Consider the following 22,832-nt stretch of genomic DNA (forward strand, 5'->3'; position numbering starts at 1 on the left):
GAAGAGAAACACTTCTGCGATTGAATGGCGAGCCACATTAGCCTCTGTTTTCATGAAACACCATTTTAACTTCAAAGGATAAGTGGGAGGTGAACGCTGGTTATTCAGACTCATGCTGCTGGTAGACATGTTTGCAGAAATGAGTGAGGTGAGCCTGTCCCTTCAAGAAAAGCAACTGGCAGTAGTGGTTGCCCATGAAAAAAACTCAAGCTTGCAACATGAAAAGTAGAATTTTGGAAAACTTGTATTTGTTACTGTGAACTTGAGAGCTTACCAAGAGTTGAAGATCTTTTCTGGTGATTTACGATTTTTTTTTTAACGTATTAAGTAACGAAATGTGTCGGTAGTGGGGAAACTCGCACAGCTCACTGAACTGCTGTTTTCCAGATGACCAATGCGAGCTGCTTCAAAACTGTGTGTGCATAAAGGATGTATTCAAAGGGCAGGAAAGACCAACAGGTTTTATGTCGCAGGATAAAAAGTCCACCGAGACAACTTATTTATTTATTTTTGCTTCTTTACGGCCGCACCTGCGGCATATGGAAGCTCCCAGGCTAGGGATTGAATCAGAGCTGTAGCTGCCGGCCTACGCCACAGCCACAGCAACACCAGATCTGAGCCGTGTCTGCGACCTACACCACAGCTCACAGCAACACTGGATCCTTAACCCATTGAGCGAGGCCAGGGATGGACCCCGAGTCCTCATGGATCCTAGTTGGGTTTGTTACTGCTGATTACTACTGACCGTGACGGGAACTCCAATTGATATAATTTAGATCTTACATAGTAATTAACCTTTAAGCAACTACCAATTGTCAAGTTTTGGCCTATTATTGGAGAAGAATAGTCACAATTATCTGAAGGATTTTTACAAATACATTTTCCTTTTCCAATTACATATCTGAATGAGGCTGGCTTCCTCATTTACTCCATATCATGTCATATCAAACCGTTCATATCAAAACAGATTAAACGCAGACGCAGCTGTGAGGATGGTATTTATGCTGAGCATCAGAGATTTGCAAAAATATGAAAAATACCTTCTTCGTACTAATTCTTTCTTTTTTAAAAATTGAATTATAGTGTATTTCCAGTGTTGTGTTAGTTTCTGGTGTATAGCAAAGTGACTATTTTGCATATGTGCATATATTCTTTTTTGGATCCTTTTCTGTTATAGGTTATTACAGAGTATCTTCTTAATGGTTTTTTCTTTTTAGGAATATACATAAAGGACATAAAAATATGTTATTTAACATGGAGTGGGTTTATTATTGCTATTTTAAATGAATTGATAAATACGCATTTTTAAATATTCTCATTTCCAATTGCTAAGACAGTGAATATCAATGGATGTGACCCACATAAACAAAAGCTCGTTGGGGCCCAGTAGTGTTTAAGAGTGTAGAGGAATCCTGGGATCCAACAGTTCGAGGACTACAGACTTGGAGAGTCTTTTTCTTGCTACATTTTAGTAATTGGTTTAGAGTTAACGTTGATTCATGGGGCACTTGATGCCAAATGTATTCACTGTTTGAATGCCAAACATAGTAAGCTTGATTTTGCTTTTTTTTTTCTCATTGGGAGAAGAATCATAATGGTATTCTATGCCAAAGTATTCTTAATTAATGCTCCTTTTATCTTTCCTAATTCCAAGTAAGATTAGATAATCATGAACAGGCTGGAAAATAAAAAGCCCTCTTTAAGAAGTAATATTTTTGAGAGCTTTGTTTCCATCTACTGAAAATGCATTTAAATTGGCATTTAAAATCTGCTATGTTAAAATCTGCCATACTGTGATTAAAATCTGCCATATTGAAATACACTTGGGGAGGTCCGGTCCCATCGTGGCTCAGCAGTAATGAACCCAACTAGTATCCACGAGGATGTGGGTTCGATCCCTGGCCTCCATCAGTGGGTTAAGGATCCAGCATTGCCGTGAGCTGTGGTGTAGGTCACAGACGCGCCTTGGATGTGGCATTGCTGTGGCTGTGGTGTAGGCTGGCAGCTGCAGCTCTGATTTGACCCCTAGCCTGGGAACCTCCATGTGCTGCTGGTACAGCCCTGAAAATACAACAACAACAACAACAAAATGCACTTGGACATTTTGCCTTTTCTTCATTTTGCCTGTTTTCCCATTTTTCCAATTTATAGAGCATTTTTTTCTTTTCTCTTTCTTCCTTACCTCTTCTTTTATTCATTTTCTCCCTTTGCCCTCTGCCTTATGACAGTTGGAAATGTTTCCTAACGTGTTGCAGTTTTCAGTTTCTGCTGGTGTCCTCTAAGAAAGACGCTGCGTCAGTAAATGCGAGCAAGGCCTTGGCAAAGAGTAGGTGCATCTTTGCCGTCTCAGCTCCGGGCCTCGTCTTCCCTTCAGTATGTGAAACTCAACACGGGAGTCTATGCTCTGCTTCTGTGAGATTTGTAGAGGCTGTGAAGGGAGATTGGGGGAAATGATTTTAACTGAAAATTTACACCTTCTAGAAGAAATGACTTCTGAATACGTTCTAATATGATACTGTAGTCTTCATAAATTTCTTTCTCATTTTTCCTCTAGTCCAAAAGTCACTCCCGAGTTGGCCTGAAATCAAGCACCAAGCAAAAGGTATGTTTTTTTTCTCCTCTGCCTTGTTCCTTAAAAAAAATTATTATTTTGGTGAGTGCTTTACTTATATATATATTTTTTTTTCCGAAAAAGAATGACATGTCTTCGGAAGGCAAGGCTACACCCAGAAACAAAGTGTTTATTTTCATTTATGTTGCCTCTATAATAACAAAACTGAAATTAGGGAGAGATCCTTGAGATGAAATAGAATGAGAGATAATCTAGGAACCCAGTGACAGAACCTCAGAATGTCCTGCGGCTTACAAACAATTCTGAAAGCCAGGTCAGGAGGTTTCTCAGACTCAGCTCTTTTATTTTTTCAGCCCTTGTTCCTGTCTCCATTCATACACACACACACACACACATATATATATATATATATATTATTATTTTTTACCAAACTTCATTCTCTCAGCATCTGCTGTGGAGAATGACCCTCGCCTTTGACCTGTGGCGAATTGGCTCAATCATGAGCTCTGTGATTCAGAAGAATTGGTTTCAGTTCCTGATTCTGTCACTTTACAAGCTCTGTGACCTTGGACATATTTGTATGAAGATGCCTGCACTGCCTAATGTAGTGTATTTGAAAGACAAAATGAGATAGTATATGTAAAAGCTCTTATATCCCAGTGCCTAGCACAAAATAGGCACCTATTAATTTTAAAAAATCCACAATATTTCCTGGGTATTTTAGATGTATAAGACTATAGAAAATTTGAAATTCCAAAATTGTAATCCTTAGACACACACATTATGTTTATATTATGGTCACTGCTGGAGACACGCAGGCCATGATGTAAATGGGTTTATTAGAAGTTGGAGACGTTTGTGCCAGAAGACGTACTCGTCTAGTGTAGAAGTTTGCACTGTTTGAAGTCCTTGCCTTGGCGGCTCCGGACAGAGGCTGTCTGAATTCAGAATGCCATTCTTGATGGTGGTTGTTCGAGAAAAAAAACCCCAAGGTTGTTTAAGAAGATTAAAAAGGGGTGGCACATGCGAAGCGCTAAGCCCAGTGCCTGAGGAGATGGTAGCTGTTTCTACTAGAGAAACATCCTGTCGATTGGGAAGGAGATGGACAGACCGGGAGCTTCGGCCCTTTCCAGAAGGGCACGGCGGGCACTGACACAGCAGGCGCTGGGCTCCAGCTTCCCTCAGGAGCCCTTTACAGGGACCAGCTCCCTGGATGCTCCCAGGAGGGGTTCGTGTGTCCCTCGGGGTCTGTCCCGAGGGTGCGGTCACTGCAGTAATTTGGGCAGAGGGCGTCTGATAGGAAGGCCCGTTCGCTGGTGGGAGAGCGGTCGGCGAGGAAGCGGGAAGGGGGCCAGGCGAACCCGAGGCATAGGGCGAGGGGGCAACTCCAGGACGCAGCCGCCACCCCAGGGCGGAGGGACGCAGGACGGAGTCGGGGCGACGCCACCTCCGCGGCCGCGCGGCGCTGAAACGCAGCCTCTGCGGGGAAGGGGCCGGCCGCGCTCCCGCAGGCTGGCTCCGCGGCACCCGGACCGGCCGGGGCCGCTGGCTCCGCGGGCGGGGCCGGAGCGAGCAGCTTCCTGCGCCTCCAGCGCCCCCCACCGGCGGAGCCGACGAGAAGCCCGCCGAGGGAGCAGGCGCGCTTCGCGGGGTCCGGCTGGTTGCGGGAAGGGGGCCCGCACCAGCTCCGTGTCGCGGAAGAGGAAACGGAGGCGCAGGTGGTCGGGCCGGGCCGCCCAGGGTGAACTGAGCCTTCGTGTCCTCCCTCCGCATTCAAAGCGCGGCGTCCAGAGGCGCTGGTCTTGGGAGGTGGGGCCTTTGGGATTAATGCGCTCCCAAGAGACCCTTCCGCCCTTCGGGGGCACGGCGAGACGTCCGCACCCCTCACCCGACCATGCTGGTTTCCGGATCTGGGGTTTCCAGCCTCCAGCACTGTGACAAGCAAGGTTCTGTTGTTTCTCAGCCACCCAGTCTGTGGTATTTTTGTTTAGCAGCCCGCATGGACCAAGACACCCACCCATCCAGCAAGAGGCAGGTCAGAATTTAAACCTAGACAGCCTGGCTCCAAAGTTCCTGCTCTTAACTTCTTGAACAAGTGACGATGGGCAAAAACACTTCCCTAAAGCTTACGTTTAAAATCTGCAAAATGCGGGAGTTCCCATTGTGGCGCAGCGGAAACAAATCCGACTAGGAACCATGAGGTCGCGCGTTCGATCCCTGGCCTCGATCAGTGGGTTAAGGATCCAGCATTGCCGTAAGCTGTGGTGTAGGTCGCAGATGTGGCTTGGATCTGGCGTGGCTGTGGCTGTGGTGGAGGCTGGGCTACAGCTCTGATTCAACCCCTAGCCTGGGACCTTCCATAGGCCGCGCATGCAGCCCTAAAAAGACAAAAGACCAAAAAAAGTTAAAATAAAATAAAATCTACAAAATGAAGACGATGATTTCTAACTTGGGGGGTTATTCTAAGGATTAAATAAACGATATAAGTGATGTGCCCTTCGTGTCTCCTGGCACGTGGTCCACTCCTAACACTAGCTCTTACCAAAGATGGCAGTTTCCTTGCTTTGAGTGTGGAAGGGTGTTCATTTTGCCCCACTGAATCTGTGTGCAGTTTTGAGAGTATTTCTCTGCCTTGGGGTGATCTCATCGCCAACCAGTTGTTCGTTGACTTGATTATCCCTCCGTCTTAGCATAGTTGGGTGTTTACATTGGAAAGTGAACAGCAGAGAGAATGAAATACTGGTGCCTGATCAGTGGAGGCTTTATGGGTGACGTCCTTAAAATCAGAATTTTTCAGGGGCCTCATCAAAGCACTGAGTTGGTCTTTCACTTTGGATCTTAAGTGGTTGAGGAAATCATTCAATGCCTTCATCCATTCATTTTCATCCATCCTCTACTGCAGCGATGATGCGTTGGGTTCCTGATTATAGAGGACACTGCACTGGGCATGGGGGGGGGGGTATAAATAGACATACGGACCCTGCCCTAGACACTGTGGCTTCCACGTCTAGTGGGGAGTGTGATGCAGAAACTCAGCTGCTCATTTTCCCTCACTCTTCTTCATCCTTAGCAAGCGTGCATGTGTGTGTTTCTTATTGCACAAATATGATGCCATCACATGGGTAAAAGACCCACTGGGCCTGATCTGGAGTTGTCAGTATGGGAGGGAGATTGCAGGGGCAGAGGTGTGAGGGGAAGGCAGTTGCCGTCGAAGTCATTCTTTAAGGAGGGCGGAGGCAAGTCTCAGAGCGGATGTGGGGCACGAGTGGGAGGGGCTGGGAGGCAGCTGCGCTGGAAGCTCTTGGGTCCATAAAGCACTTATGGTGGGTCCTGAGATGTTTGTCATCCCTCTCAGGGTACGAGCGTTAAGGGCTCGGGGCGTGCGCTGTGATGCTGTATGGGCCCTTTTGCTCTAGAGTGTTCTAGATGGGGAAAGAGCCTGGACCGGCAGGGCCCTAGAGCTCTGGGAGTAGCTGGCTGGTGGAATCCAGAGCCCCTTCTGTATAAATCGGGCTGTTTTTATGCTTTATTTCCCCTTCATGTTTATTTACATTTTGCTTAAAAGTGCCCAATACCTCAGTATCCAGAAGGGAACTAAGGGAAGGGCTTTATGTATGTGCTTTGGCCAGAACTTTAAGCTGGCCTTGGAGACTAGCGTGGCAGGAGTGGTATTCAGGATGCTCATGAGAAAATCCCACGGTCGCAGCCATGTATTCAAGGTCATGTTAGGTCTTGTTGACCTTTCTAGAAGTTCTAGTGAACATGAAGGAGGCTCAGTTATAGTAAGGTCTATTTTGTAGGGCTCAGGACCAAAGCCTGTGCTTGCCCCCTCAGTTCAAGGGGGTCAGAGAAAAAGAATACACACGGAGGGCACAGGGCACCCCTTGCCCCATGCGGAGCTGCAGTGAAAGACACGGAAGGAAACACTGAAGGAAGCCGTCTCCTTCCCACAAAACGTCTGCGCCTCACGTATTGATTTTCAAGATTAACAACAATGTTAATGGTAAAAATATCATGCAATCAATGTCCCGGTTGCTTTGCTAACATTCGGCGATAGCAAATGATCTACTCTGACTTTAATCAAAAAGAAAATCAAATTGCCAAAGCCTAGAGTTAACAGAGTGTTTTATCACATTCTCAGCCTCCTGCCCAAACACTGGTGTTCACTGATCTTGAGTTTAGTGTAGCCTTGCTTCTATCAAAGGCATCCTCTTAGATCTGGAAAAAAAAAAAAAAAATTCACAGTAAGTTACACTTGAATTAAAAACTTAAAGTCTAATCTCTCTTGAGGGTATTTGGTTTGTTTGTTTGTTTGTTTGTTTCTGCTGAGGGCCTCATGTGCAGCATATGGAAGTTCCCAGGCAAGGGGCCAGATTGGAGCTGCAGCTGCTGGCCTACACCACAGCCACAACGTGGGATCCAAGCTGCATCTGCCACCTACTCCGCAGCTCATGGGTGGAGGCCAGGGATTGACCCCACATCCTCATGAATGCCAGTCGGGGTTTGTTACCGCTGAGCCATGGCGGGACCTCCCGGTATTTCCATTTTAATAGGTGACAGAGCTAATAACATCGAGCTGAAGGGGCAGACTTTCTGGCATTAGCAAGCGGGGAACAATTTTTGGTTGGTAGAAAGATCTTATCCTTGCTCCTGAAATCGCATCGTTTGCCCAAGGTTGACTCAGAAGGGAACTTTCACTGGCTGGATGACCTCGGGTCACAAACGGGTCTGGGCGGCGGGGAGGCGGTGCTGCAGCCGGGAGCATGGCCACCCACCCTCGCCTCTTCAGCCCCCGGTCATCCCTTCCTCCCACCCCCACTCCCCTTGCTAATGAGTGTAACGTCCCCTTTGCCGAGGAGGCGCCCTGAGCTCCCCTCCACACACGAATTGTGTTTGGTTCATATTAGCACCTTTCCTCCACCCCTTCTCCCTGGCACCCGGTGTCTGAGAGCTTCCTAAATGTTGGCAAGTACACTGAAAAAACACCTTCTGCCGTTTACACTGGGCAATCCCTGCCATGCACGGCAGTGGAGGCCGGTGTTCGTCTCAGGTCCCTGGAGGAGTAGCTGTTAGGCTTTCCTGCTGCTCTTGAGCATTTGCTGTGGTTGATTTCCATTTTCTAGGTCTGTTTGTACGCCCCGTCGGCAGTGTTCTTCTGCCCTCCTGATTCCCTCATTCAACTCCCCCCGCCTCCCACCCCCGCCCCACACCCCCTGCCCCGGGAACAGCCTCCCCCACTCCCAGCCTCGAGCACCACAGTGGCGCCTTGTTAGGACCTTGAACCCACACTGATGCTCGCTATCACTCGAGGTCCATGGCTGACATTCGGGCTCACTCTTGGTGGTGTTCATTCTGTGCGTTTTGACACATGGATGACATGTGGCCGTTGTAGTTTCATGAAGAAGCATCTCACTGCTCTGAAAGCCCTCTGTGCTTTGCCTGTTCAGGTCTCCACCCCCAACCTCCTTCAGCCACCGGTCTTTTTAGTCTCCATTGTTTTACCTTTTCCAGAAAGTCATGCAGTTGGAATAACAGGTATGGAGCCTTTTCAGATCGGCTCCATTCACCTAGTGATTTAATGCGCCTCTGCCTTTTCATGGCTCCATAGCGCGTTTCTTTTTAGCACTGAACACTATTCCATGGTCTGGATGGACCCCAGCTTGTTTGCCCGTTCACCTATTGAATGGGAAAAACTCGATTGCTTCCAATCTTTGGCAATTCTGAATAAAGCTGCTATAAACATCCATGTAGGCGTTTTTGCATGGACCTAAGTTTTTGACTCATTTGGATAAATGCCAAGGAGTCCGAATGCCGCGTCAATTTTTCTTTATCCTTTTCTTCTCACGAATGATCTGAGCCGTTGCTCCCCTGTCCTCAAGTGTCTGCTCCAATGCGCGTGTTTTCCTGTGTGCGCCTTTCTGTTCTTGGCGGGGTATCTCCTGCGCGGAGCCTCGGGCGTCCCCAGGAATGACCCGCGCCCTGCTTGGAGGAGGGTAAGGAAGGAGGGAAGCCCCCTGCAACAGAGGCGTGTTCAGTGCAGCAGCTAGATCTGGGCCAGTGACGAGGAAGACGCCCTGAGCTGAGTTTATGGCGCCCGCGGGTTAAATTCTGTCTCCTCGTGCAGTTCTTACAGATCAGAAAGAGTCACTTGGGCCTTTCCCGTCACTGTGAGGGTCTGAGCGCTGAATTTAGCCTAAGGGAAGTTAAAAGTCACTGCTTTCTGCTCGTGCCAGTTCCCCATGAGGGTCCCGGCGGGAAACGGGAAGGAAATGAGTCTCCCTGAAGTGGAGGCGTGTATGCTCTTGCAGCCACGTTCCCTTTGCGTGGCCGTGAGAGATGCCCCGTGGCTTTCCGGAGGATGCAGCCCAGATCAAAAGTGGCCACACCGGCAAGATGAATTTAAAAGAGCTGGAGGGCGTCTTTACACTCATCCCAACAGTAGGGTTTTAGGAGAGCCCACTCTCGGGTTTATTTTTTTTTCCCAGACAAACCAACCAACCAACCTGAATTAGCACTTTTATATTTTTGATATATGTTTAAAAAATGCTATTTAATTTTTCCAGAAAGAAGCAAGTTTTAGAGACAAATATTGTTCAAAGGCTCAAAGGCAAAGTGTCAGACACTGACGCATACTTTTAGGGTCATCTCATTTCTGAATTTCAGCCATAAAGGACCCAGAAGGACAAACTGGGCGTTTCCCCAGCGTAGGTCACATTCTGTTGCCAGAAGCTCCAGGGGACTGGCGGGCAGGTGCCTTTTTGCCTCTTAAACTTGTGTTACATTCAACAGTAGTTGGCAAACACGAGCCTTGGGCGGAGGCTCTGGGACGAACACCGTGGGTTTTTAATGCGATGGCTTTTGTTAAGAGGGTACTGGGGTCATTTAACTTTTCTCTTATCCCTTTTCTTTTCCCCTCCTTGGTGGAGAGCAGCTTGTCTTATGAAAGCCTTATCCCGCCCTCTGTGTCTTATTCCCCTGCGGCCCAGGTCAGGGGTGCCCGTCCATCTTGTCTCTTGCCCTTAACTTTCATCAGTACCCGAGATGTCCCAGCGATAGGATGCACGCTCAGGCTTGTTTTGGTTAGAGCCCAGCATCTCAAACTCAAAAGAGTCAGCTTCAAGGCTGGTGTAGGCCAATGGCTTTAAGAATCCTTTTCATCAGAGAGCAAAGGTATTCACAAATCCTGTGGGAGGTGAAGCCTGAGCAGGATTGCTCGAAGCATCCGCCTTGTATTTCTGGAGCAAAGGAAAAATAATAATGCCTTCGAGTGCAGGTCTCCTTGTTAAATATTAGGTATGGTCACGGCCCACCTCCCCTGCGGTTCTCTGAGTTTTGGTAGGTCTCTTCGAGCTGGTCTTCTAGTGGGTTTTTCTAGCCTGTGACTCACACCCAGTGTTTCAGAATGACCTCTTTTCCGAGGAGAGCCAAGGACCTTGCCCCTAATAGGAAGCGGAGGCTGGGGGAGGGTTTTCTGGGAAATGTCACAAAGGCTCTGTGAAGCAATCCAAATGCAATGCAGTTTCTTCTCTGAACTGAAGGGAATATTAGCTCTGAAAAATTTATGGCACTTCAGCTCAAAAAAGTTGGTCCAAATACGCTTGTGTCAGGCTGTTTTGAAGTCAACTTTGACCTTGTGTCCGCCGTTTCCTCTGAGTGGCCTTTTCTTTTTAGGTTAACTGAAGCAAAGAAAGTGTTCTGATTTGCATGAATTAAAATCTTCCATGCTTCAGAAATGCTCCAGATAGAATTTCACAAGGAAAGAAAAATGTGTCCTTTTCTTCCTTTCTTTTAACCAAGGTGATTCTCTTGGCAGAAGTTGGAAATTCACAGCTCCGTCGTGTTTTGTTTTGCCCATTTGAGTGATTTTTTAAAATGCTGAGCCAGTATTTTAAAGCATGACTATTTTTGCATAAATGCCTGGATTTGGGGCTTGTCCTGAAAAATTGCAATATCTGGGACCTAAGTATGGGTTTCTAAGGGACAGTCATCTACTGTACCTAGCCAAGGGACTGCTGCCCCCTCTGAACAGCACAAGGCACCTCCAGTTCACCATTGGCTTCCTGACGCCCTCCGCCTCATGCCCGTCCTGGCTTTCCTGGCCCTGGGAGGCATTTGAGGTTTTGACCTATATTCTAGGAGATGCGGCACTTCTCTCCTGGAGGAGTTGTCAGCCCTCAGGTGGCTATTTTTCTATGATCAACCCTGAGCTGTGCTACAAACATACTATTTAGTGGGTTAATTGATTAGTATTCAAACTTCTTAGCAACATGTTAGGCTTCAGCAGTGAATTACTTTAAAGGTTCTTTGGTTTAAACTTAGTTTCTTCTAATAGATTATGATATTTAAGACTTATTTTGATAAAAGAGCATTCCATTTCAGGACTCTTTCATTTCCTGTCAGGAACTTGGCTGGCGGGACAGTGGATCTATGTTCTATTTAAGCTGAGGATAGTTTTCCTTTAAAATGAAACTTTGCACAGAAGAGAAAACCATGCACTTGCAGAACAGACTTGTGGTTGCCAAGGGGGAGGGGAGGGAGTGGGATGGACGGGGAGTTTGGGGTTCATAGATGCAAACTGTTGCCTTTGGACCGGATTAGCAATGAGATCCTGCTGGGTAGCACTGGGAACTATGTCTAGTCACTTATGATGGAGCCTGATAATAGGAGAAAAAAGAATGTGTGCATGTACGTATAACTGGGTCACCATGCTGTACAGTAGAAAAAAAACTGTATTGGGGAAATAACCATTAAAAAATAATAAAAAAATCTGGAATTACAATAAAATAAAAATAACACTGAAAATGAAAAAAAAAAATGAAACTCAGGACAGGAGTCTAACACATGACTACTAGCTTCCTACATAATGACATTAGTCCAAGTCCAGACATTATTCCAGGTGCAAATTTTGCAAAAACACAAATATCCTCAAGCCTCAATAACACAATCCTAAAACAACCAAGATGGGAAAACAGGAGAGAGAACTAAGACAATCACAAACGGAAGGAGTAACAAGAGAAATCTGGACATTAAAATGCAAGTGAGGAGTTCATCGGGGCTCAGTGGAAGCAAGTGTGACTAAGTATCCATGAGGACGCAGGTTTGACCCCTGGATTAAGGAACCGGCCTTGCCGTGAGCTGGGGTGTAGTTTGAAGACGCGGCTCAGATCCTGCATGGCTGTGGCCGTGGTGTAGGCCGGTGGCTACAGCTCTGATTCCACGCCTAGCCTGGGAACCTCCATATGCTGTGGGTGCGGCCCTAAAAAGTGGGATTCTGGGAGGCTTCTTCCTGAACCGATGGTTCCAGAACCATCTGCCACAACCAGGTTCAGATCTAGAATGAGGTGAGTGAGGCAGGCAGAGTATTTAGGAGGGTGCCAAGAAACTTAGTAATCACCACAAGCACTTTAACATAATAGTTTAAAATTTTAATGCATTTTTTTATAAATCTAAATTAAGGCCAAAAAAAAAAAAGCCACAATGGACAAAATGTTCTTGACGGCCAATAGGCCAAAATTTGGCCCGCACTTAGGAGTTGCTTACCTAACACCAAGTATGGTGCTAAGCACTTTTCATGCTTTTGTTTTTTTATTATTTTTTTTTGTTTTTTTGGTTTTTTTTTGGTTTTTTTGCCTTTTCTAGGGCCACTCCTGCAGCATATGGAGGTTCCCAGGCTAGGAGTCGAATCAAAGCTGTAGCCGCCGGCCTACACCACGGCCACAGCAACTCCGGATTCAAGCCGCATCTGCAGCCTACACCCCAGCTCATAGCAGCGCTGGATCCTTAACCCACTGAGCAAGGCCAGGGACCGAACCCGCAACCTCAGGGTCCCTAGTCGGATTTGTTAACCACTGCGCCACGACGGGAACTCCTGTTGTTGTTTTTTAATTAATATACAGAACAGCGTTGTGTGCTGAGTTCTTTTAGTTCCCATCTGTCTCCATCTTTTATAGCCAAGAAAACTGAGGCTTAAAGATGTTGAGTAACATGCCCAGGTTACAGCTAGTAACTGACAGGGGCAGGATCCGGGTAGCTTGGCTCTAGAAGCTGCTCCTGTCCACATACCCTACTCTGCACCTCTGCTGGGGTGGCTCAGCCCCCTGGGCATCAGGGTCTGTGATGCTGAGATGCCTCCACTGTCCTGGCCTTCCTCTTGAATCATGGATGGTTCCTGACCTCAGAGCAGCCTCGAGTACATGGGGTACCCTTGATGGGAAGACATAGCTTATTTCTCTCCTATACTAGATGGTTTCTGTCCAGTCCAGTGTTAGGAGAGAGGGAGGAGGAGACAAGGGAGGGGAGAGGGGGTGAGAGACTCAGGGAACACATACCCCCAGGGACAGAAACCCAAAGACAGTGAGACCAAGTCTACAGGTAGACACCTGCTGCTGCTAGAGGCAAGAGCAGAGAGGAAGAGGCGGTTTCATTATAAGTTTTGAGCCTGGAATGGGGAGCCAGGGAACCCTGTGGCTGAAGGGGACCCACCTAACTCAGCCCTAGAGCTGCAGTGAAAAGATGCTCCCGTCGCGGTGAGTATGCCGTATGCCGGAGCTCACTCAAGCCTGCTCTCCCGCTTCCTTCCTTTGGGTGCTTCCCTGGTTCTTCCTTACACATCTTCATCTTAGTAGACGGTCTGAGGTGTTCCCCACAACCGGGAATAGCCCAACAGGCTCCCAGTTTCACAGTCCTCCCCCTGCCCCAAGCCTGAACTGTCCTGTCTTCTTATCCTTTCACCACCGCCCCCTTTTCCTGGCCGTCCTGCCTCCTTCAGCTGTCCTTATACGTGGAGCGTTCATCGGTGGAGCAGCACTGGTTGCTTATTGAGCGTGCATTAAGTGCTCGGTGGGTAAGGTGAGCTGTTAAGTCACAGGGAAATAAGTACAAGATCTGACCTCGACCACCTCATCTACAACTTTGATGGGAGTCCTAGCACAGTAGAGAATTATTTGGTGCAAAACCGTGTGACACAGATGCTAGGTTTGGAGGGTCCCCTTTGGGTCTTGCACCTTCAGAAGTAAAAAGTCTAATTTTGCTGGATTCCAATGTGTTTAAGGACAAGGCAGCAGGCTGAAATCGGAGGTGGAAAAAACGTTCTTCAGAGGAAGTTTATTTCTCCCTCCTGTGGGGATGGCCTTCTCTTAGAAGGTGATCCGTGGTGTTAGAAACAGAGTTCTAACTGGGGATAGCAAGCTTTGGTGGGAACCCAGACAGCTGATCTACCATCTGTGGCTTCCTAAGCAGTGGCAGTATCCTAAGCTGTGGGATCTATGGCTTCCTAAGCAGTGGTAGCAGTCCCTGGACTGTGTCACTGCAGGGTGGCAGGAAGGGTGGCAAATGCATTCTTTTCCCCAGGTCTCTGCCCTGCCGCTGCCCTGTGCTGTGAAGGGGAGAGTTCGGATCTTGATTTAGACTTATAATCAGATCGAGGCTGTCCTTTGTCTAGCACAGAACTCTCAATAATGGTTCCCACTCTGGGCTCCAAATACATGGTTTGTGACTGAAATACCAAGATGCTGATGGTATGTGGGCTAGTGGGATTACGACATTTTGGGTATTTCCCAAGCTTTCTGTTTTCCACAAATCGCAGTTGCTCATAATGCTGTTTCTGATTGTACTTCAGTTTCTATTCTATTACCACTGGAATATATATATATTTTTTCTTTTTTGGGCCGAACCTGCGGCATATGGAGGTTCCCAGGCCAGGGGTCGAATTGGAGCTACAGCTGCTGGCCTACGCCACAGCCCCAGCAACGCAGGATCTGAGCCACGTCTGCGATCTATACCACAGCTCACAGCAACCACAGAGTGAGGCCAGGGATCGAACCCGCAACCTCATGGTTACTAGTCAGATTCATTTCTGCTGCGCCACAGCAGGAACTGCACCATTGGAATTTTTAAAAAGGGAAAAAATGTTGTAATGATTTAACCAAATCATTGGATGTATTACATTAATAAGTGCTTGTTCAATTTTTGCAATAGACATTTTTCTGCTAAATTTAATTTTTTGCTTCAAAGACTCATGCTTGAATAAACTTCTTCTCTTTTGATCATGAATATTATTACAAGCATAAATTATAATACCTGGAGTTGACTCGATGATTTTCACCCAAAGTTGTAGAAACATATATATATATATATATTTTTGTCTTTTTGCCTTTTCTAGGGCCGCTCCCACAGCATATGGAGGTTCCCAGGCTAGGGGTCTAATCGAAGCTGTAGCCACCGACCAACACCACAGCTCATGGCAACGCCGGATCCTTAACCCACTGAGCAAGGCCAGGGATCGAACCCGCAACCTCATGGTTCCTAGTCAGATTCGTTAACCACTGAGCCGCAATGGGAACTCCAGGAAACATTTTTAAATTCAGTAATCTCTTAAGCTTAAGCCCAGGCAGTAAATATTTATATTTTATAGAAAGGCTTGGAGGTTAGGTGACTACAACAACAAAAACAAACCAAATACATTTTTCTTTGACCTGATCAGAAATACACTTTTTTGGTAAAGCTGCCTAGTCTGTTCCCAGAGCTGTTCCTAAGGATGCTAGTGAGAAGGTTTTCTGAAATAACATTGAAGTGCTGCCACAAACCTCAGGCGGAAGGCTTTCCCTATGGTTTTGATTTATAATTTCATTAGCTGCAAAATCAAAAGCTGCATTCCCCCATGTTTTGTTCTCTGGTGTTAGAATTCCAGGCAGTGATCTTGACATGCTGTTTCTCACAAGGGGGGCCTTTGATGGTGTTGGATCTTTGTTGCAATGTCTAATATGTCGATGAGCGGGTCCTGGTCTCATCTGCCTGCGTGTGCCTTCTTTGCTCTTCCTCTGCTCTGCCTCTGCAGTGGGGATGGAACCTGGCAGGCTGGACGGAGTCCCAGGCTCCTGCTTGGCAGGTGGTCTTTGGTGGGGGGCCACCCAGGGGGAACTGGAGGATTGGGGACGGGGTGGGGAAGAAGGCAGGGCAGCTCTTCCAGGGCTTCAAACTTGCCTCCTTCCTTACCCCTCTAGCCTCTGGCTGCTCGCGGCTTTCCGCTGCTGTGTCAGATCATGGCTTCCCTTGGATTCCTGAAAACATAGCGTGAAGCAGGGAGGATGTTCATTTGGGAGGGGATTCTAGCGGGCGGGACGGGGGAGTGGCGCGGGCAGACCCCGTGCGCTCACCATTAATTCCAGCCTCACAGTTCTTCAGCGGCTGAGCGCTGCCTCCGAGGAGAGATTTAGCGGTGTGACCAGCCACAGTCCTCCTCGCTGTGTGCACCTGAGGCCCCGGTGACAGCCGCCAGCTCTCGCCTCCCCGTGCCCTCTGGACTCCCTCACCCGCAGCCCGCGCTCCGCAGGTTGTTCCATCAGTAGTGACCGCCACCTTCACCTTGAGGGTCTGAGACAGGTTGACCGACTTCTGCAGTTGCTTGATTCCTGTGATCGGCGGGTGCAAAACGCCGAGAGACCCCCAGGGGAGTCCCCTGAGATCCGGCCCTTCTCCTCCTTGTCCCCACTGTGTAGCCAGTTTCTCTGCTGCTGTAGAAACTCCATTCTCTGCCTGTGTTCCCTGGGCAGGAAGAGCGTCACGTGAGGTCGAAGCTTTAGGCTCAGTTCCGGGGAGAAGTACCCGCTAAAAACCAGGACCTCTAGTCTAAGAAAGCTTTTGTTTTTTGGGTGTTTGTTTGTTTGTTTTTTGCCTTTTCTAGGGCCAATCCCGCAGCATATGGAGATTCCGAGGCTAGGGGTCTAACGGGAGCTGTAGCCGCTGGCCTACACCACAGCCACAGCAACACGGGATCCTTAACCCACTGAGCAAGGCCAGGGGTCGAACCCGCATCCTCATGGTTCCCAGTCAGATTTGTTAACCACTGAGCCAGGACGGGAACGTCTAACAAAGTTTAATGTTGTGGAAACAAACAAATCAAGTCAACCAATTGTTTGGTTTTGTTTTTGGTTTTGTTTTGCTTTTTTTAGGGCCACACCCGTGGCCTGTGGAAGTTCCCAGGCTAACGGAGCTGCTGCCAGCCTACACCACAGCCACAGCAATGCCATCTTCTTAACCCACTGAGTGAGGCCAGAGATCGAACCCACATCCTTATGGATACTAGTCGGGTTTGTTGCCACTGAGCCACAACGGGAACTCCGCATTTGCCTTATTTTTCTGACAAATCCTGGGGAGATTCCTTTCTAATTTCATGTTCTTCATGACATCAGAAAATTGCTAGCTCCCATATTTGTTTGTGTCTTACAGCCCTTTGAGCTGATAATTAATGCTAATTCACGATCGCATATCGCTGTGGAAAGTCTTGGCTCACGTAGCAGAAGGTCCAGGACAAACGTCCCCGTTTCTTGCGGGGGGGAGTGGGGTGAGAGGGCGTGTGCTCTGTCACAAGGACGCCCCAGTGTTCCGAGTCAGGGAAACACCTACCGTTGTGGGTGAGCGATAAGGACGAGAGAAAGAAAGATGCCTGCAGAGAGCTTTGCGTTTTGGTAAATCCGTGAGCCGCGTGGGCCGAGGAGGGGAGGGCTTAGTAATTTATTGCCAAACCTTTTAAATAAACTGTTTAGTACAAATGTATAGCTTAGTTCCATTAAGGAAAACGGTTTTTATTTCCCCAGTGTATTTTAGAAATATTTAAGCTGTAAAAAGAAAGGGCACAGCATGCATTAACTGTATTGTAATTTCATCCAGTTTTTAAAACGTACATATATTTTTAAAATTTATTGCGCAAACACACGCCCTTGGTTTCGGAAGCCCAATGATGCGAAACACGCGTCGGCGCGATGGTCCCCGTCCCTCCCCCACTCGGAGCCGCTCTCCAGAGGCAATTAACTGCCCCTCTTTATTTGGTCTCGGACTCCTTATTTTATGAAGCCAGAATTTTTAGTATCATGCCCTCTCTTCTCACGTCCTGTCTCCTTTCAGGATAATTATTTCACAATGTGGGGGCACGGTTTTTAATATTTTTGCTAAATATTATTTTTCCCGAGCCAAATAGTTGGTGATGGTGACATTGGCTTTATTTTAATTTTTCTTGAAATTAATAATCACCTCATTCCTTGTTTTTATTTGCTTCACTGCCTTCAAATCTCTGGCCCGACTCTTTCTCCCAGACCCTCCGCCAGCTTGGCAAGATTTTCTTAAAATTTTTCTCGTAGTCAAACCTGTCAAACCACCGAGCCCATCCCATCCCCCCTTTTGTTGTTATCTTTCGAGGCAGCTCTTCTGTAGCCCTCGCTCACTCTGTTCCACCCTCGCCGGCGGCTCCCCGGGCCTGCGGCCCAGCTGCCGTCCGCCTTCGCCCAGTTCACTTTGCATCTCTCTCTCTTGTGTCCAGGATTCATGCCGTTTTCTTTCTTAGTCTGTTTCTTCCTCCTCCTCAGCTTCCTGAAAAGCCACAGAGGTAAATTTCCTGAGACTTTACATATTTGCAAACGAATATTTATTCTGCTTTTACACTTGATCAGTAGTTTGGTTAAATCTAGACTCCTTAGTGGAGTTTTAATTTTTTTTAGGGCAGCACCTGCGGCATATGGAGGTTCCCAAGCTAGGGGTTCAATAAGAGGTACAGTTGCCTGCCTACACCACAGCCACAGCCACATCAGACCCAAGCCACGTCTGCGACCTACACAGAGCTCACGGCAATGCCAGATTCTTAACCCACTGAGTGAGGCCAGGGATCGAACCCGCATCCTCATGGATCCGTCAGGTTTGTTAACTGCTGAGCCATGATGGGAACTCCCAAATTATTTTCTTTCAGAATTGGGGAGCTGTTACTACCTTGACTTCTAGCTCATCTTGTTGCTTTGGAGAAGACAGATGTTTTTTCTTTGCCTGTGCATAGTGTCTCTTTGCTAGAAAACTTTAAGATCTCTTTGTCTTTGGTATTTTCAGCTTTTACACTGCTCTCCTCAAAATGAATTCTTTTTTTTTTTTTTTGTCTTTTGTCTTTTTAGGGCCACATTCAAGGCATATGGAGGGTCCCAGGCTAGGGGTTTAATCAGAGCTGTTGCTGCCGACCTACACCACAGCCACAGCAACGTGAGATCCGAGCTGCATCTGCGACCCACAGCTCACGGCAACACCAGATCCTTAACCCACTGAGCGAGGCCAGGGATCGAACCCGCAACCTCATGGTTCCTAGTCGGATTCGTTTCCGCTGCGCCACGATGGGAACTCCCGCAATATGAATTCTTTTGCATTCATTTCCTTGCTGTCTTTAAGCAAGAAATTGATATCCTTCAGTGCTGGTAAGTTTCCTTGAAATGTTTCTTTGAGAACTTCTCCAACAATGATTTCTCTCTTCTCTTTCTGGCACTCCTGTTGGTTGGATTGACCCTGTAACCTTAAGTTTCTTTGTCCTGTTTTTATCTCTTTGTCCTTTTGTCCTACTTTCTGGGTGAATTCCTTGACCTAATCTTGCTGTCTTTTTACTGTTATTATTTTTTAATTTTGGCAGTATCATTAATGTATAATTTTTTTCTTTTTTGTTTCTTTTTATAGTGTGTTTTTATTGCATAGATGTAGTTTTAAAATTAAATGTAGACTTCCTTTTTCTTTCTTTTTTCCTTTGCTTTCCTTTCCTTTCTTTGGCCACCTTGAGGCCTGTGGAATCCAGGCCAGGGATCAGATCTCAGCTGCAGTTGCAACCTGTGGCTGCAGCTGTGGCATTGCTGGATGCTCTAACCCACCATGCCAGGTGGGGATCAAACCCGTGTCCTGGTGCTGCAGAGACGCTGCGGATCGCTGCGGATCCCATTGTGCCACAGCAGGAACTCCTACTGTTTCTTTTTAAAAGTTTTATTAGATTATAGTTGAGGTACAATGTTGCGGTAATTTCTGCTGTACAGCAAAGTGATGCATAAGCTTCCTGTTTCTCTTCCTCTGTCTGTAGTGAGCTGATATGCCCCCTTGGAGGAGAGGAAAGGCCTCCTGAGCCCCTTAGCCAGATGTCATATCCCTCAGGCACGCTGGGAGAAGTTTCAGAACCCCTGGGACATTGGATAGAGGGTCTGTAGTCTTCTTTTGCTTCCTGCATTGTCTCTGTTTCTTCTGAGTTCCCTTTAGTTTCTCATTACCTGCTTGCTTGTCTCACTAAAGTTGCAGACTTCCCTCGAATGCCTGGAGTCCGTTGATGTTTATCAGTGCATCTTTAGAAAACGTCTGTCTGTGTCTATTCATTGGACTTTTCAACTGGTGGTTGTCCGTAGGGTCTTTAGGATAACACAGCTTTTTCATTGGGGACCTTCAAATGTCAGACTTTGTAGTGTTTTGTCAAGGGATGGTTCCGTTTTCCCGGGGGAAGAGTCCTTCGGCTTCCGTACTGCTCTGTTTAGTCTGCAGCCTCTCACTTGATCTCCCTGTGTTCATTTGCATGCCTCACCTCCAGTCTCCCTTTATCACTTGGCTCTGAGTCTGGATGCTCACTTTCTGCTGTGGGGGTGGGGAAGGAGCAGTCAGACCCAGCACTACCCCACCTCCTGAGGTGCCTGGTGCTCGTAGCCTGTCTGGAAATTCTGTAGATTTTTTTTTTTTTCTTTTTAGGGCCGCACCCACGGCATATGGAGGTTCCCAGGCCAGGAGTCCAATCAGAGCTGTAGCCACCGGCCTACACCAGCACCACAGCAATGTGGGATCCGAGCCGCGTCTGTGGCCTACACCCCAGCTCACAGCAACGCCCGATCCTTAACCCACTGAGCGAGGCCAGGGATCCAACCTGCGTCCTCACGGATGCTGAGCAGATTTGATTTCCGCTGAGCCACGTGGGGAACTCCGTGATGCATCATGTTTAAAGCAACAGAGTCAAAGGGCTAGCGATTAGGTTGGGGAGGCGGTTGTAGGCGGTCAGAGGGCAGGGTTGTTGTTTCATTTTCTTCAGCTCTGTTGCAGTTGATTTCCATGTTGTGACCATGTCTTCTGTCCGTCAGAGTGACTCGGCTCTGTGTGCGCATCCATCCCGGTCCGGATTCAAGGCAGGGGATGGTCACTGGCATCGGGCGAGGGCGGTGCCCGGAAGCGCCTTATTGCAGTGTGCCATTTACCCCTGGCACTAACCCGATGCAGGAAACATGACCTCTCTTTCGCAGGTTAGGAAGCAGAGGATGAAGTGACTTGCCCAGATTTACACAGCACCGGATTCACTCCCTGGCAGTCTGACCCTGGAGCCCCTGGTCCTCACTCCTGGCGGGTGAGGAAGAGCCCACGGCGATGGCGAGATGGGCGAGGGGGAGGCAGCAGGGCTGGACAGAGGCCGAGGCAGCCCGCCCGCCTCCACCGCCTGCAAGGCCGCTGTGCCCAGGGTCCTGTGAGTCTTGCTGAGAAGGGGGCGAGGCGAGGAGCTGTGTAAACGTCTGCTTCTGCTTGAGTGTGGACCCCCGGCACCCTGCACGAATGAGGAGAGCTGTCTTGCTGGATGCAGAATGCTGCCTCGCTCCTCAAAGAAGGACCCCAGGACACGCGTTAATGAGAGGAGGGGGCTCCCAGCCGACAGAAAAATAAAGCTCTCGGCAGGAGCCCAGGGCCCCCAGGGAGGCCTGGAGCCTGTGGACTGAGCAGCAAGAGGCCCCTGCTGCTGGGCCTCCCAACTGCACTCGCCTTCCTGCTGCATCTTGGAAGGCGCTGTCTCCCTCTGTGACTCGCCTTCTATGGGACAATTCACGAGCAGTGCGGTGACAGCAAACGCCTCTCCACATTGTTCTTAGCTTCGGCTTGTGACCGGGCGGTTTGCCGCTGCCCTCCTGCCTCCGTGCCAGGAGAAGGGCCTTCTCGCCGTGTGTGGAATTCGGTGGCAAAGGCAAAGGCACAGCAGTAACTGCATCACCGCCTTCTTTCCCTTCGTCGGTTGCTCTGGGGAGAAGCAGGGATTTAGAAGGGAGACTGTTTTGTCCTGAGGCGGAATCCCCCTTCAGCCAATATTAAGGTGCTTATTAGAAGGACTTTGGACAAGAGCCACTGGATTCTGTGACCTGCTAACCCCGCACGAAAGGAACTCCCGTAAAGTTGGGTTCTGGAAGGGCTTTCTCCTACTTAACCGGGTTTGGGTCTCAGGGGAGGGTTTGTTGTTCCCTTTCTTAGGACGGGGACACTGAGGCCCAGAGATATTGCTGTAAAGGCCACACAGGGGTCGAAATGGAAGCAGAACCAAGATTGACTTACTCATGATCCTGAGCTCTTTGCTCAGCACCGAGCTGAGTTGCTGCTTGCTCAAAGTGTTTTAAAGCCAATAACTTCTCAAGGCTTAAAAAGCCTCTTGTCACGAGGCCCCAGGAGATCCCCCAGGCAGTCCGTCCCTCAGTGGGCATTTCTTTTTTGATTGTGTGCCCAGTACACTACTAGCACATGGAAAAAAGAAATTAAGTCATGTTTTATGCCTCTAATGAGTTTTCAGTCTCATTGGAAGATGAGCGATGCAAACAAAATATCTAAAGAGCATGATGTCCTTAATTACAGTGAAATGGTTGGTGTAGGGTTGCTCAGAAAAGGGAAAGAGGTGGCATAGGCTGGAATACCTAGGGAATACCTAGGGAATACCTGGGAATACCTGGGACTACCTAGGGAGTGGAGCGGGTGGTCTGTGAGTGGATGTGGGGCATGGGTGGGGTGGAGGATGGCTGAGACATAGGAAGGCAGGGGAGGGTTTCCCACCAGCAGGAGCATAGAAGTGGGACAGGACAGGGAAGGACCTGGGCCAGGTTCGGAGTTTGGAGTCACGGAGGGAGTGAGGGTGGGTACGTAGATGTGCATGCATGTCTTTGGTCTCTTTGGCTCTGCTTGGTTTTTTTCCCTCTCATCAGAACACGGAAAAGCGAGACCAAGACAGAAAAAAGCCACCTTTTCTCATTGCTGTACTTAGCGTGTTTCTTCATTTATCCATTACACTAACTAGTCTCTGAAGGCAGAGGGAAGACGTGGCCAACGCTCGGAAACTTACTTTTCGGAGAGTTATTCGTCGTCATTGACTATATTGTCTGACTTTAAATGCTAGCGACCCCCTCCCCTTATTGATTTCAGGGATTTTTTGTTTTCAGGACAGGGCTCTGTGTTTATCGGAATATCCACGTGGAAAGAATTTGTATGAATGTTACACATTTAGAAAATGTAAGCAAGAATAAGATTGCCGTGTAAATATCCGCGTCTCCCCAGGGGAGAAACTATAAGCGAGGCCGGGCAGAGCCCGCTGCTTCCGTCTGTCTCTGCTCTGCCCTGAGCCCCGTCCGAGGGGAAGAGACGGCGCGCGCGTCGTTACATCGCGGGTCGGGTACGTGCCCAGCTGGTAGAGGGCCCT

General features: G+C 48.2%; 1 protein-coding gene across 1 annotated transcript in view; it reads left to right on the forward strand.

Annotated features, from left to right (window-relative positions):
• The window catches only part of RASGEF1B (RasGEF domain family member 1B), a 527,684-nt gene that overhangs the window by 108,142 nt on the left and 396,710 nt on the right, over positions 1–22,832 (forward strand). The window contains exon 2 of the mRNA XM_047798223.1: positions 2,555–2,602. Coding sequence (XP_047654179.1) covers positions 2,555–2,602 — 48 coding nt within the window. The remainder of the gene's footprint in view (positions 1–2,554; positions 2,603–22,832) is intronic.

The sequence above is a fragment of the Phacochoerus africanus genome, chromosome 10, assembly GCF_016906955.1.
Source record: "Phacochoerus africanus isolate WHEZ1 chromosome 10, ROS_Pafr_v1, whole genome shotgun sequence".
Taxonomy (NCBI): Eukaryota; Metazoa; Chordata; class Mammalia; order Artiodactyla; family Suidae; genus Phacochoerus; species Phacochoerus africanus.